Source organism: Musca domestica, unplaced genomic scaffold (genome assembly GCF_030504385.1).
Source record: "Musca domestica strain aabys unplaced genomic scaffold, Musca_domestica.polishedcontigs.V.1.1 110, whole genome shotgun sequence".
Classification (NCBI taxonomy): Eukaryota; Metazoa; Arthropoda; class Insecta; order Diptera; family Muscidae; genus Musca; species Musca domestica.
The window spans coordinates 698328-713088 of record NW_026712134.1 but is presented as its reverse complement, the minus strand read 5'-3'; the positions used below and the strand labels follow the sequence as shown (position 1 = coordinate 713088).

Here is a 14761-nt window from a genome sequence, read left to right as displayed (position 1 = left end):
TTGCTGTTAGTTTTTGAGGGAAGGATGTGTGTTTTAGAAACTAATGGAAAAAAATAAAATTAAATAATTTTTATAAGTAGATTTCTTCTAACTTACTTAACAACTAGAACAACATAATATAACATTTTCGTATGTACAATACACACATGGTCATCATTGTCAATAATTCATTACATAGCTTTGGTTTAGTCTCCACAATTCATCTATACATATTTACAAAGTTTCGGTTATGGAAAAGAGAAAAATATTGGATCACAGTTATTTTTATGAGTCGTTTTAATATCATGTGGAATATGAAAAGCTTTAGAAGCAACCGCTAGGAAATATCTCCCGAACCGGACTCAAAGAAATCTTCTTCAAAGTCATTAGTGCTGCTGCTGCTGGGCGATGGACTCGTCGTTGTTGCCGGTGAGGTATCTGCCGCCGCATTATTCGTAGATGGGGTTAGTAGTTTATCAATGTTGGCTAGGGTATTTTCGGTTTGTTCCAACATTGGTATTTGCTGCGGCAAATCACTGGTGGCCCACAAGTACAGGTCTAGAGTTTTTTCCGTACATTCAGCAATGAAACGTACAAAGGGTCGTATGTCACCCTCATTGGCCACCTGGAGATATTGGTAATATTTGTGTCTGAAAAAAAAAAAAACAGAAAAAGGGGGTTCAATTTTTGTCATAAGCCATTACAATATTAAAATGCGAAACTTGAAAAAAATGAGGTGGATAATGTGGACATGCACAGACAATTTTCTATCATAGGCTGTAGTATCCATTACGAACTCCGAATACCAAATTTGAAACTATTCCGGTGAATAATGTTGCTTAAATCACCAAAATACCGAATATAGGGATGTACCGTTATATGGGGGCTATACTCAAACGTGGAGCTGCACCGACAATTTTCTGCCTTAGGTTCTAGTATTCCTTACGAACATCGAATACCAAATTTGAAACATTTGCGGTGAATAATGCCGCTAAAATCATCAAAATACCGATTATCGGGAGGTACGGTTATATGGGGGCTATACGAAGACGTGAACCTGCTCAGACAATTTTCTGTCATAGGCTGTAGTATCTATTACGCACATCAAATACCAAATTTGAAACAATTCCGGTGAATAATGTCGCTAAAATCATCTAAATACCGAATATCGGGAGTTGACGTTATATGAGGGCTACACGAAGACGTCGAGCTGCACGGACAATTTTCTGTCATAGGCTGCAGTATCCGTTACGAACTTCAAATAGCAAATTTGAAACAATTCCGGTGAATAATGTAGCAAAAATCATCAAAATACCGAATATCGGAGGGTAGCCTTATATGGGAGCTATACGAAGACGAGGACCTTCGCAGATAATTTTCTGTCATAGGCTGTATTATCCATTACGAACTTTAAATAACAAATTTAAAACAATTCCAGTGAATAATGTCGCTTAAATCACCAAAAATACCGAAAATAGGGAGGTACAGTTATATGGGAGCTATACGAAGACGAGGACCTTCGCAGATAATTTTCTGTCATAGGCTGTAGTATCCATTACGAACTTCAAATATCAAATTTGAAACAATTCCGGTGAATAATGTCACTAAAATCATCAAAATACCGAATATTGGAAGGTGCTGTTATATGGAGGCTATACGAAGACGTGGACCTGCACGGACAATTTTCTGTCACAGGCTGTAGTATTCATTACGAACTTCAGATGCGAAATTTGAAACAATTCCGGTGAATAATGTCGCTAAAATCATCAAAATATCGAATATAGGGAGGTACAGTTATATGGGAGCTATACGAAGACGTGGACCTAAACAGACAATTTTCTGGCATAGGCTGTAGTATCCATTACGCACTTCAAATACCTAATTTGAAACAATTGCGGCGAAAAATATTGCAAAAATTATTAAAATACCAAATATCGGGAGGTAGCGTTATATGGGGGCTATACAAAGACGTGGACCTTCGAAGACAGTTTTCTGTCATAGGCTGTAGTATCTATTACGCACATCAAATACCAAATTTGAAACAATTCCGGTGAATAATGTCGCTAAAATCATCTAAATACCGAATATCGGGAGTTGACGTTATATGAGGGCTACACCAAAACGTGGACCTGCACGGACAGTTTTCTGTCATAGGCTGTAGTATCTATATCGAACTTCAAATACCAAATTTGAAACAATTCCGGTGAATAACGTCGCTGAAATCATCAAAATACCGAATATCGGGAGGTAGCGTTATATGGGAGCTATACGAAGACGAGGACTTTCGCAGACAATTTTCTGTCACAGGCTGTAGTATTCATTACGAACTTCAGATGCAAAATTTGAAAAAATTCCGGTGAATAATGTCGCTAAAATCATCAAAATACCAAATATCGGGAGGTAGCGTTATATGGGAGCTATACGAAGACGATGACCTTCGCAGACAATTTTCTGTCATAGGCTGTAGTATCTATTACTAACTTCAAATACCAAATTTGAAACAATTCCGGTGAATAATGTCGCTAAAATCATCAAAATACCGAATATCGGGAGATGACGTTATACGGTAGCTATACGAAGGCGTGGACCTGTACGGATAATTTTCTGTCGTAGGCTGTAATATCGATTTCGAACTTTAAATACCAAATTTGACACAATTCCGCTGAATAATGTCGCTAAAATCATGAAAATACCGAATATCGGGAGGTACGGTTATTTGGGAGCTATACGAAGATGTAGACCCGCACAGACAATTTTCTGTCATAGGCTGTAATATCCATTACGATCTTCAAATACCAAATTTGAAACATGTCCGGTGAATAATGTCGCTTAAATCACCAAAATACCGAAAATAAGGAGGTACGTTATATGGGGACTTTTCCAAAACCTGCACTTACATGGCCCATTTTCAATATCAAAAGTCCTGCAGACATAATATACATTTGAGTAAAGTTGTATCAATCTACTTCATTTCCTTCGGAAGCTAGAGTGATTTCCACAGACGGAAAGACGAACGGACATTGCTAAATCGACATAGAATTCCCTTCAATTATCTTCCTTACCTTTGTTGCTTTGGTATAATAACTGGAGGGTAACCGGCCCTCATCAAGAGTGTGTTCATTAATAGCCTGGAAGTCCTGCCATTGCCGTCGATAAATGGATGAATGTGTACCAATTTGTAGTGGGCCAGAGCGGCATGTCTAGGGAAACAAAATTTAAAATTTAATACAATATCCTTCAAATAACTATTTTTCAAAAATTACTTGATTGGGTGCAAGGATAGACTCTGTTCTGAATTTAACCAATTTTCAAAATGGCGCATAAGAATAGATAAATCTCCGGGACCTGGGGGAACATGGCCGCCCACATAAACCTGAGTGCGGCGAAATTCCCCACCCTCAATGGGATCCACATGGCCCAAGACACGACGGTGTATTTCCAAAATGTCCTTTAGGGTTATTTCCATTCTAGATAGAGGATAAAGTACATGATATTATTTGTGAGGAATATTTTAATGTTTGAGCTTCTTACTTATTAACCAAACTGGCATTGATGAATTTCATGGCCAAATCCAAACCCAAAATTTCATTGTGTTCGTCAATCGATTTCCCATCCACAGCCATGCGAGTCTCGAGTATGGAACGAGTCTGAGCCAATGTCATGGTATTGCCCTCAATACCAACCGAATGATAGATATGTTGAAAATAAGCCTCTTTCTTTGCCCGTCTTAGGGCAGCGTTCGATTCATGTATACCCGAGAGGGCATCCCGCTTGCGATCTAATTCGAGTAGACGTCTCTCATCAATGGATTGTACAATGGCAGCGGTACGCTGGCGATGGGCCACAGCCTCTGAGCAGCCAGGATTTATGGTAAGAGCCTGGAAGTAGTATTGATCTGCCAAGACAACATCTCGTTGTTCCAAATATTCACCAAATCTCAGTAGGACCTCGGGATGTTTGGGCGCCAACGCATAGGCATGTTCAAATAAACGCTGTGCCTTTTCCTCCCTGCCCGACTGATGCATTTGTTGGGCAATTTTCAAATTGGCCAAGGCCTCTTTGACATTCGTGTCATCCTCTGGCGGTAGCTTGGCCACGGCCGCCCCACTTTCTCCATAGAATTCCTTTATGGCCTGTTGTGGTTGGGTATTTTCTTCTGCTTCCTTGGAATAAATGGCAAAATCGTCACGTATTTGCAAATAATGCTCGGCTGGCAAGTGTTGCAGCTGACGTTGTGGGTATTGTGCCGCCCATGGCATATGATAATAGATACAGGCTGCCAGCACTCCTGACAGGAACACAATCAAATGATGATAGGTCAAATGTAAAACCAATGAATTTCTGGGTCCAGTTGCTGTGGCTGCTGCTGCCACCACAAAATCACTGACCTCCATGGGGAATGTGGGTTGTCTGTCTAAGCACATATTTGATGTTTTGTGACCAGCTGCCTTTGTGGAGGCGGACAGGCGCCTGGGTTTTGTCATATTGTGAGTGGAGTTTTGGCTGCTTGCTTGTTGACTCTCCCCTCTCTTTCTCTCTCTTTCGTTCCAATGGAAAATTATTTCTATAAGTTTTCGTTTTTCCGGAATGTTTTATACAAATTTATTAAAATTTCCATTATTATTTTCAATTCAATTGCTTGAATGAATGTACGTGGTATGCACTGGATGGATCTGACGTGTACGCAGAAACAAAAACAACAGCTGACGTCGTATAGGGATCACAAGATCGATATGGTTTGTTAGGGTTGTAGAATCCGTTTTTGGGTGGTTGGCAACTCGGGCTGTGGTGTATGGATTTTATTTTTTAATATTGAAATCCACAAAATCTTATTAAATTATCTATAAAACATAAATTAAATATAAAATAAACGACACTCCCCAACAATCACACAAAAAATCATAGATACGGAGTAAATAACAACGCAATATGGCATATCTTGAGTAAAAGCCGACATATGAAAAATGGGAATAAATATGTGAAATCGAACAGAAATATCAAATGTTATTAGAGTTTTATAGACAGACGAATATTGGATTTATTAATGCGTTTTACATCCTTTGCGAATAGTTTTTTATATCGAATTAATAATTGTATATTATGTTCTTGATCAGCATAAAATTCTAAGACGGTATAGCCCTGTCGATCCATCTGTTTTAATCACGCTAGAGTCGAAACGAATTAAGATAGGCCAGTCCTTTGTGTGTTGTCAGGTCAAGTTCGATGATGGACCATGTCGTTCCACGTGTTCGTACAGCCCCCATTTAACGATACCTCCTGTTATTCGGTAATTTGATGATTTTAGCGACATCATTCACCCGAATTGTTTCAAATTTGGTACTGGAACTTAACTGCTTTTTGACTTATTTTGAATTTCCATTTACCATTATTTATCATGGTATATGCAATTTCATTCACCCCACGGTTCTTAGCTCAGTAATGAGGAAGCGTCAGGGAAATAAGCTGCTGCCTTTTTGTGGGGAAGCTCGATTTTTGACATCTTTCCACAAATATATTCTTTTTGACTGTTACGATGTTATTATTTATTAAAAGTATTCACTTTAAATGGATATCCTCTTATTTTGTCGGCAAGTTGAGTTGCCAATTCGGAAAAGATCAATTAAATATTTTTAATTTGCATCAAACATTTTGGGTTAGGGAAGAGAGGCAAATAATGAAGTATTCACTTTGAATGGATATCCTCTTATTTTGGATTGACAAATAACAGAATTTTGACGATGAACAGCAAACAGCTGTTATTTAATGAACGCATTCACTTTGAATGGATGGAATTTAGGTTCCCATTCTCCAAACAACATTATTTGAATTATTATTTTTAACAGAGCAAACGAGAAAATAATTCTGTCGTTACTTTGTATAAAAACAGTTTTCATTTACTCGAAATGGATACTAGCATTCACTCGAAATGGATACCCTCTGATTTTCTCATCAAGTGGTGTTGAATTGTCATAGAATAAAATAGGTAATCGCATCGACACAGCTACTGGGACAATGATCTCTCAAAGCAATTTTGAAATTGAAATTTTTGACTGGAAAATTATTCAAATTAGTAAAAATTGTTGAAAATTGCATATTATAACAAGCTCCGATTGATGCCGCATAAGAAAAAATCTACTTATTTTTGAAAAAAAAAAAATTAAAACATATTGACATATCAATGTTCCCAAGCATCTACCTGAATTCTTCTACCATGTGCTTTAATGAGTGAAGGACGGAAAATAATTAAGTAATTTTTTGTGGAAAATGAGAATGAATCTAGTTGGCAACTAACAACATTTTGACAATAAACATCAAACAGCTGTTATTGAATGGATCCATTCACTACGAAGGAATAACATATTGATATATCAATGTTGCCAAGCGTTGATGCTTCTACCATGAGCCGAAGTGAATAAAGGACTAAAAATAATTACCTGATTTTTGTGGAAAATCTAATTGACAGCAGACAACATTTTGAGAAAAAACATTTTTTTTTTTTTTTTTGTACTTCATACGTTGTCAAGTGTGTTGGTGGAACACGGAGTGTTCATTCACCAGTGCTAGTTGTTGGTTACTTGAAACCATATAAAAGTACTCTCTTTATTTCTCTTCTTTTTACATGAGGATACATATGTGTTAGTGCATCTAAGTATACATGAATATACGTATAAACAAAGCTTTTGTTTTTTTTTTTTTTTTTGAAAGGAGTGTAGCAAAACAAAACAAGAAAAGCAATATTTTGATTTTGACAGGATAAAAAGATTAAATGATTTCATAAAACAATTTTACATTTGCTAATGAAATTCAGGAGATCATCTATGAGTTGAAAATCTTTGGCCATGAGGACATCCGGTAAGTTATTGTGTGTTTTAAAAAGGTTGTGTTCATTTCTTTCTCTATTAAATTTCTTGCAGTGGAAGATAATGTGATTTTCATCCTCGATCACATTGCAGGTCTCGCATAAACTGGAGTTGGAAATACCAACACGGTGAAAATATTTTTTGGTATATGTATGTCCAGTAAAAAGTCTATTAATGATTTTTATGTTTTCAGGTTTCATGCTAGAGTTTTTATACCATGGTTGTTTGGGAGGATTTGGGAAGAAGCGGAAGAAATAAGATCCTTTGTGCAGAGAAGTTTCTTTGAAAAGTTCAACAAAATCGTTCCAGAGATTTGCTTCAATCTTTTGGATTGCATCTGTGACCGAGAGTTCATATGGTATAACACATCCAGCTTCCGTAGCTTGTTTTGCATAGAAATCGGCAGTTTCATTTAAGGAAATTCCAACATGTGATGGAACCCAAATAAAAGTCACTTTGCATATAGATGAGTTATTAATTTTTTGTATTATGTTGTATGTGGTGTAATTGTTGGAGGAGTTATCTTGTAAAAGAAGACACGCATTTTTACTGTCTGTGAAGATCGCAGCCATGCTGATTCCGTCTTCAATTATTATATCTATAGCTTTTTCTATAGCTCGTAGTTCTCCAGCTAGAGAAGATAACTTTTCTTCGATTTTAAATAAGAAGTTCTGACTTGAGGATATGTTACAGACAGCGCATCCTGTGTTATTATTGTTTACCGAGGCATCTGTTGCCCAAATGGAAACCCCTTGAGATTTTAGCTCGTTAAACATTTTGCGAAAATGAGATTGTATGCACTCAGAAGCAACATCACTTTTTGAGAAATTAAAAATGTTTAGTTTTGTCTCAATTTTTGACGATTTTACGTTGTAACCAATTCTTGTTTTATCAAATATGTTTTTGAAATTGTTGTAGACGTATCCAATGCTCGTTTTCTGAGATGAGTTCGTTGTGAAGTAATCATATAGAGAAAGATTATAAATTTTTAATCTTAACAACTCTTTAGCCGCAAGCTGTTGGGCTCTTAAATCCGTTGGAAGAATACCAGCGAGAGCACATACAACATGATTTGGCGTTGATGGCACCAGTCCCAAGTTTCTTCTTAAAAGTTGATTTTGAAAAGAAGTTAATTTTTTATTTATGTATGCTGGTCTGTGAGCCATTGATGATATTGCATATTCTGTCTTGGAAAAAATCAGAGATTTACTTAAATTTACTGCTTTTGCTGGATGTAATCCTTTCTTTGGGCCAGTTACCATCTTTAGAGCGTTTAAAGTGTTTTTGCAAGATAGTATCACCTCATCGTAATGTTCTTTCAAGGACAGACTGTTTTTAATGTGTCTACCCAAAAATTTTATGGATGTTACAACTTTAACCTGGTTTCCATTGATCATGACATGAGGTTTCTTACGGCCTCCTTTGGCAACATACATAACAGCTGTTTTTTCTATATTGACGCTAAGGTTTAATTTCATAAGTAAGTTGACGAAATTACTTGCTTTTTTTTGTAAAATTCTATTTGCCAGATCAAAGTCGAAGTCGTGAACTAATAGAATGAAGTCATCAGCGTATTGAAAAAGATTAGTGTTCCCATCTGAAATACCATGCAGGCCTAGTGTGTATAAATTAAACAGAGTTGGGCTTAAACAACTTCCTTGAGGAATGCCATTGTAAATATTTAGCAGGGAGTTTCCCATTCTGAGTGTTCTTTTGCATAGAAAGTTTAGGATCCAAGTTCTGATTTGCTCGGGAATATCCAATTGTTGCAAGATCATTCGTAGACAGCTGATGTCTACACATTCATAGGCCTTAGATACATCCATTGATAGTATAACAACTTTCTCATTTCTTTCCTTGTGAAAGTTTATTGTGTGAAGAATGTCGTTGATGCATGTTGATGTAGATACGTGTTTCCTATAGGCATATGATCTATGTGGAAGCAATTTGTTATCATCAATATAGAGATTTAGGCGTTGCTTTACCATTAGATTTATTATTTTTGCAAAAACAGAAATCAAGGCAATTGGCCTGAAATTAGTTGGAATATCCAGATCTTTGTCTTTTTTGGGAATGGGCACAATTTTGATTTCTCTCCATTCATCAAGATAATTGCAGTTTCTCCATAATTTATTATATGCGACTAAAAGATGGTGTTTGGATTGTATGGAAAGATTATTTACCATTTCATATGTTATGCCATCCAGGCCAGCTGCAGATGGCTTCTTCTTCATATCAAGAACTTTTTGTAGCTCTGCAAATGAAAAAACATCGGATTTTTTTAAGTATTCGTCATTGAAAATATTTTGATTGTTATTTGGAACTTGGTCCTTCAAATGTTGTAGAAAGACGATATTGTTGTCGGAACACCACTTTGAATGAGTTTGATTTTCAAAAAAGGACTTACATCCCTTGATGTAGCGGAAAAGAGACTTTGAGTTTGAGATGGTGTTTAACTCATTGATTTTGGAAACTTGTGCAAGGGCTTTGGCTTTTTTAACGGCATTTCTGAAATTATTTTTAGCTTCTATAGCATTTAAGGCATTTTCAGTATTTTTATAGCTTTCGAACTTTTTCTCAGCGGCATCTTTGAGACGAAGTAACCTTTTTAGATCCTCGTTCCACCATGAATTGAATTTTGTTTTCGGTCCAATAGCAAAAGTAGAATTCTTTACTTGATGACTTAACTCTGATTGTATTGTATGCATATCCGTTCCTATATGAAGATTGCATATATTATTCAAAAGGTGTTTTTTTGCAAGAAAGGTTTTTTCTTTATGTTTAATATTACTAATATCTAGTAGTATTGGCTTATGATGACTACCACCGATAGTAATGTTTTGCACCTTCCATGTAAAATGGTATGCCGAGTTAGTAAAAGTGAGATCCAGGACAGAACCAGGAGAATTGTCATACAAATTTTTCTTGAAAGTTGCAGAACCATCATTAATGCATCGGAATATTGAACCATCAAACAAAGTTTTCACAGTCGAACCACGAACAGTGTCAAAGATATCTCCGTAATCTCTGCATCTTGCATTAAAATCTCCAGCTATGAACACGTTTGGTTTTCCTTCAAGCAGTGTAAAAAGTTTAGATAATTCTCTCTTTAAATGATTGGATTTAACAGAATGAGGAAAATATACTGATACGAAGGTGAAATTGGGGCATAGATTAGTGGTTTCACAGACCAAAATGTCCAAATCCGTATTGAAAGAGATTTTTTTCATAAAAATATTGTTCTTATGTAAAAAGGCTACACCACCATAATTATCGCTTCGTTTTTTGCAAATCAAATTGTAATTCCTTAGGAAAGAGTTGTTATTTTTTTCGTTGACATTAAAAATTTCACTTAGTATACAGATGTCCACTGATAAATTATTTATGTATAAATCGAGATAGTTTTTGTTTTTACTAAGACTTTGAATGTTGTACTGCAAAATTTTCATTGTTTTTATTTGGGGGAACTTCAGAGTTTCCTTCTGAAGCTATCTTTAGTGCACTTGCAAAACAGTTTAACATGTCTAATCCTTCACTGCAATTGGCCTCTGATAAAATAATTGCCATTTGATTTGTAAAAGATGATATCATTTTTTCATATTCCGTAACTTTAGAAAAATTTCTAAAATCATATGATGGTTTGCTGGGAGTTATATTTTCTTCGTCTCCTGTTACGTGGATCCGTTTCGGAACCGAAGATACCACTTTACTATATTTAGTTTTTGTTAATTTCCGATTTAGCTCCTCATCCAGTGATTTGCGTACAGGCTTAGTCATTGTAGAAATCAAAGGAAAATCGTTCTCATATTGTGGGTCATCAAAAATTGCATAATAATTGGGCTTGCTTTTGCGAATAATTTCATTTCTGGACAGATTTGAGATAGCCATAGCCTCCCTAATATTTTTTTCCTCGGTGTACTTGGGACATTTTTTTGATTCCATGGCATTATGTTTATCGTCGTTACATAAAATACATCTGGGCATAGAACAAAAGTTATTGCATTTAGTGGTTGAGAGACAAAAGTCGCATTTTAATTCGCCACAATTATTAGGACAATCTATCTTCCTTCCACAGTGAAGACATCTTTTATATGATCGACATCTAATTGCAATGTGGCCCAGACGGCCGCAGTTTTTGCAAAGACGTGTAGGTGGGGTATACAATTCACACTCAGCTAAACAATTGAACATTCGTATTTGTTTTACCATGAAGTTCGCTACAATTCCTATTTTAATTGTTTGTGATGGGACGTATTGTCCATTTTCGTTCTTATAATTGAATCGGTATACAGACACCGCTTTAAAATCATTATCGCTGTTATTGATTTGATCTATGATCATTTTGCCGCTGAAAAAAGTAGGTACCGATTTTACAACATAAAATTTTTGCACAAATGTATCCGGTATAAATGCATTAAGGCCAATTTGCTTTACTTTCGAATCCAAAACAAAACTATTCGCTGAATCGCTGTTGTTGAAAGTTAAACGGAAAGTCTTGTATGCTATGTTTTTTGAAACAAAATGATAATTTATGTTTGCATTAGTTAGCTTTGCATATAAATGAAGCTCAGAATTTTTCCTCTTTGAGCTGATGGGTTCATCAGTCTTAACTAATACATAAAAAGGACCAGGATGCAGTTTGTTGTAGAGAATCTGTGTATTTTGATATGTTTTGTAGTTGTGAAAATCTTCTTGATTGGTGTTAGTTGTGGCCGCTATGGGAGTGGGATGGTTGGAGTGTGAGTTGTTGGGATGAATGGATTGTGAAATGATGGATTTATCGGTGTTGGCGCTATTGTTTGAATTATTGGGATTGGATCTATTTGTGTTGGAAATAATGGTATTGGGATAATTGGTAGTGGGGTTATTAGTATTTTTAGAAATAATTTCATTTGTATCATTGTTTTGATGACTGGTGTCTTCAGTAACTTGTGCAGCTGTAGATGTTGTTGGTGTTGGTGAACTCGTTTCCGAAACAAAAACCATTTTGTTTTTTATTGTTGTTGGTGTTTGAAGATTTTTAAACTTCTTGCTGTCCGGGTTACTTCCAGCCTCATATTTCCTCCTCGGCAAAAAACGAGGAGGTGGGTCCTCGTCATCCATCCGGTGAGTTGGAAAAACACTTTTCTTCAGAAAAAGAAATTGTTTCAATAATATAAAAAGAAACCAAAAAACGATTTGTTTTGTATGAAAATGTTACTGCAGTGTGTGTGTATGTGTGAGTAAACAAAAGACAAAGCAAAAAAGTCTTGGTTGCGACCGGCGCGAAAAAGTCTATCGTCAACAAAAGTTGAATAGCGACTGAGAAAAAAAAAAAAAAAAAAAAAAAAGACTAAGACTATTTTTCTTAGAACAAATGTGGAGATTTTAAGAATTGTTATCATAGCTTTAAAGAATTTTTTTTTTTCGTAGAAGGTGGGATTTTGAAAATATTTTCTAAGAATCCCAAAAATCAGTTAAGAGTTTTCCAAAAAAATTTAATAACATTTTTGCTTAAAAATTTGGAGTTATCTAAAATATGTTTAACCATTTTTTTTAAATTTCTGTCGATTTATTTCGATTATTTTTTAAACACACAATTTAAGCTCCGCAAAATAATATTCTAATTTGCTATTCATTCATGTTTAATATTTAAATATTTTACGTACCAATTTGAGCCACTCACGATTTCCTATTGCCCATTCAGAATAAAATTTCTAAGAACTTAAGAAAAAATAAAAATCTGGATATTCTACTTCAAAGTAGCAATCAAAACAATCAAAATAATTTCAATAAATTTCGAAGACAATAGAAAAAAAGTTATAAACAAATAAAAGATTTATGTTTCAAATAGATTGTATAGTCAAAAAAAAAAAAAAAAAAAATAAAAAAAAAAAAAATTCTTCATCGCAATTCCCAAAGGCAAGTGAATCACAATCCGGTTGTCACAGCTGACGAATGGTCCGTGTGAGTGACGCCCTGTATCCATTCCATTGCAATAAAAAATAAAAATAATAACAAAAAAATAACCACAGATTTTGAATACGATTAACTGCTGACAGCAACAACAACCAAACCCCATCAATTAGCCGGCTTATGTGCCTTGACTAACCGTTTTGAGCTTGTGTTTTTTTTTTGCTAAGATGACCTCTAAGCAAGTTCAGAAGAACATCGCAAATAACTGGTATTGCTGCTGTTGTAGGTGAACCAGGCAGTGAGACTTAGATTATGACGCTGAAGCAATGACGTTTGTTATGACGTGTTTAATGTGTGCTCACCGACATTGGCGCTTCAAACAATTATGCTAGGAACACAATTGGAGCGAACGACGAATTTTTTCGCGGCGTATGTTCGTCGTCAAAAATAAAACACATATGTGTATATGGAAGTGCACACAATCACGGCACCGGCGAAAATTTCGTCGGTCGCCGCGAACTCAATTAGCTTTATTTCTATTTCATACGCCGGCGACCGGCGAACAAAACAGTACAAGGTGGCCATACTTGTACGATTTTTATGTGTTTTAGTAAATAAAGTTACTTTTTACTTTAAAATTTGTTATGGTCACTCTACTATCTGTTACTCGTATAAAAAAAACATAATTAATTTGTTTATTTATTTGTGTACTTGCGCCTGAGTGAAGATGGATATCAGTGAATTTATAATAGAGAAGATGGACATAAGTGAAATTATAATAGAGAACGTAAAGAATTATGTGTTCTTGTATAATTCATTGTAGTCAACAAATAAGCAAAAAGTAAACAACTTCATCAGCTGTTTTATAATTTCGTCGGTATTGTGTTCCATACGACGAATTTTCGCGGCTCATTTTGTCGCCGCGTAGGGCGAAATTCGTCGTTCGCTTCAATTGTGTTCCTAGCATTAGAGATGATGTAGTCGATCGAAACGTGTAAGCAAGACATTTCATAGAATTGTGTTCAATTACACTGGACTACAAAGTTTTATTTAAATTAATTTTAAATATTTTCTAAAAATTGCATTTTTTTGGGGTTTTCGATTTTTTAATTCATGTCGTGAAATTTATTGACAAAAAAATCCATAAAAATAAAAATTAAGTCCGAATTATATTGGACAAGTCACTGTTTGTTGGAGAGAGGGGTAAGGGAAATGAAAAAAATGCTCGTAATGGCAACTCTTTTGGCGTATTTAGTTGTATAAACAAATATGAATAGCAATGACAGAAAGGCAATGAAGGAAAACCCAAATTGGCCTTTAAAATCGCAAGAGGTAGGTTCAAAAGAGACCCTGTAGTAAGGTTGGGTTTATATGCCTCCATGTCACTACTTTGTTTACAAATTATGAGACATTGGCAGCACTTTGTCAACATGTTTTAATTTTCTCCGAATAAGAAGAAGCACAAACCATGACAGCTGATAAACCCTGTTTCTTCTTTTTTCTTTTAATGTTTGAAAAGTGTACAATTTTAGCGGTAGTATTAAAAAAAACAAGTAAAAAAGCATTAAGTTCGGCTGGGCCGAACTTTGAATACTATACACCATTTGGATTCAAATTTTTGAAATTTAAAAAAAAAAAAAAAAAAAAAAAAAATCCGTCGAAAATTCTGTTAAGATCTTAAAAATACCAAATATCGCCATTATATTTTGGTCTATACGAAGACATGGACCTGCATAGGCAACTTTTGTCATAAGCCATTACAATATTCAAATACGAAACTTGAAACTCCCAATGTCTCCATGACTGATTTACTTACTGACAATGTCACTAGTGACTTCAGAGTGACAAGCTCATGCAAAATGCATACGGGAAAAAAGAATTGTTTGTCTAGACTTGGTCAGTAGTAATGGTGACAAAAGTCAGTAGTAAGTCAGTAGTGATTCACCATTGACGTTTCCTACAGAGGAACGATAAAAATTGCCACAATTAAACTCGCCTAGTCTAAATCAGGACTAATAGCAAACAGT

At 35.3% G+C, this 14761-nt stretch overlaps 2 protein-coding genes and 1 long non-coding RNA gene across 7 annotated transcripts; 1 reads left to right on the top strand and 2 right to left on the bottom strand.

Moving 5' to 3' along the window:
* Nucleotides 1-8: 8 nt before the first annotated feature.
* Nucleotides 9-4684, bottom strand: LOC101894822 (protein adenylyltransferase Fic). The gene is made up of 4 exons (XM_005187262.4): nucleotides 3511-4684; nucleotides 3243-3446; nucleotides 3042-3179; nucleotides 9-629 (listed from the first exon to the last, which is right to left on the bottom strand). Exons 1-4 carry the CDS (start codon nucleotides 4461-4463, stop codon nucleotides 317-319), a joined length of 1608 nt encoding a protein of 535 aa, XP_005187319.1. The 5' UTR covers nucleotides 4464-4684; the 3' UTR covers nucleotides 9-316.
* Nucleotides 4685-6518: 1834 nt separating this feature from the next.
* Nucleotides 6519-12138, bottom strand: LOC131800371 (conserved oligomeric Golgi complex subunit 8-like). 4 transcript variants are annotated; one of them, XM_059132135.1, is made up of 3 exons: nucleotides 11274-12138; nucleotides 11046-11187; nucleotides 6519-6624 (listed from the first exon to the last, which is right to left on the bottom strand). In XM_059132135.1, exons 1-2 carry the CDS (start codon nucleotides 11940-11942, stop codon nucleotides 11158-11160), a joined length of 699 nt encoding a protein of 232 aa, XP_058988118.1. In that variant the 5' UTR covers nucleotides 11943-12138; the 3' UTR covers nucleotides 6519-6624; nucleotides 11046-11157. The 4 variants fall into 4 exon arrangements, with proteins under 4 accessions (XP_058988118.1, XP_058988117.1, XP_058988116.1 ...); XM_059132134.1 differs by having other exon boundaries at nucleotides 11046-12138; XM_059132133.1 differs by lacking the exon at nucleotides 6519-6624 and adding an exon at nucleotides 7464-9093 and having other exon boundaries at nucleotides 11046-12138.
* Nucleotides 6618-7309, top strand: LOC131807127 (uncharacterized). 2 transcript variants are annotated; one of them, XR_009344297.1, is made up of 3 exons: nucleotides 6618-6831; nucleotides 6894-6967; nucleotides 7033-7309. It is a non-coding gene; the product is annotated as an uncharacterized LOC131807127 (long non-coding RNA). The 2 variants fall into 2 exon arrangements; XR_009344298.1 differs by having other exon boundaries at nucleotides 6894-7309.
* Nucleotides 12139-14761: the final 2623 nt, after the last annotated feature.

What these genes read in the sequence shown, in the direction of transcription:
- LOC101894822 (XM_005187262.4), bottom strand. Translation starts at nt 4,463, where the DNA reads ATGACAAAACCCAGGCGCCTGTCCGCCTCCACAAAGGCAGCTGGTCAC. An exon ending in AATGCCAGTTTGGTTAATAA is followed by an intron (nt 3,447 to 3,510) that starts GTAAGAAGCTCA and finishes TCCTCTATCTAG; the next exon opens with AATGGAAATAACCCTAAAGG. An exon ending in CTATCCTTGCACCCAATCAA is followed by an intron (nt 3,180 to 3,242) that starts GTAATTTTTGAA and finishes TTGTTTCCCTAG; the next exon opens with ACATGCCGCTCTGGCCCACT.
- LOC131800371 (XM_059132132.1), bottom strand. Translation starts at nt 11,180, where the DNA reads ATGATCATAGATCAAATCAATAACAGCGATAATGATTTTAAAGCGGTG.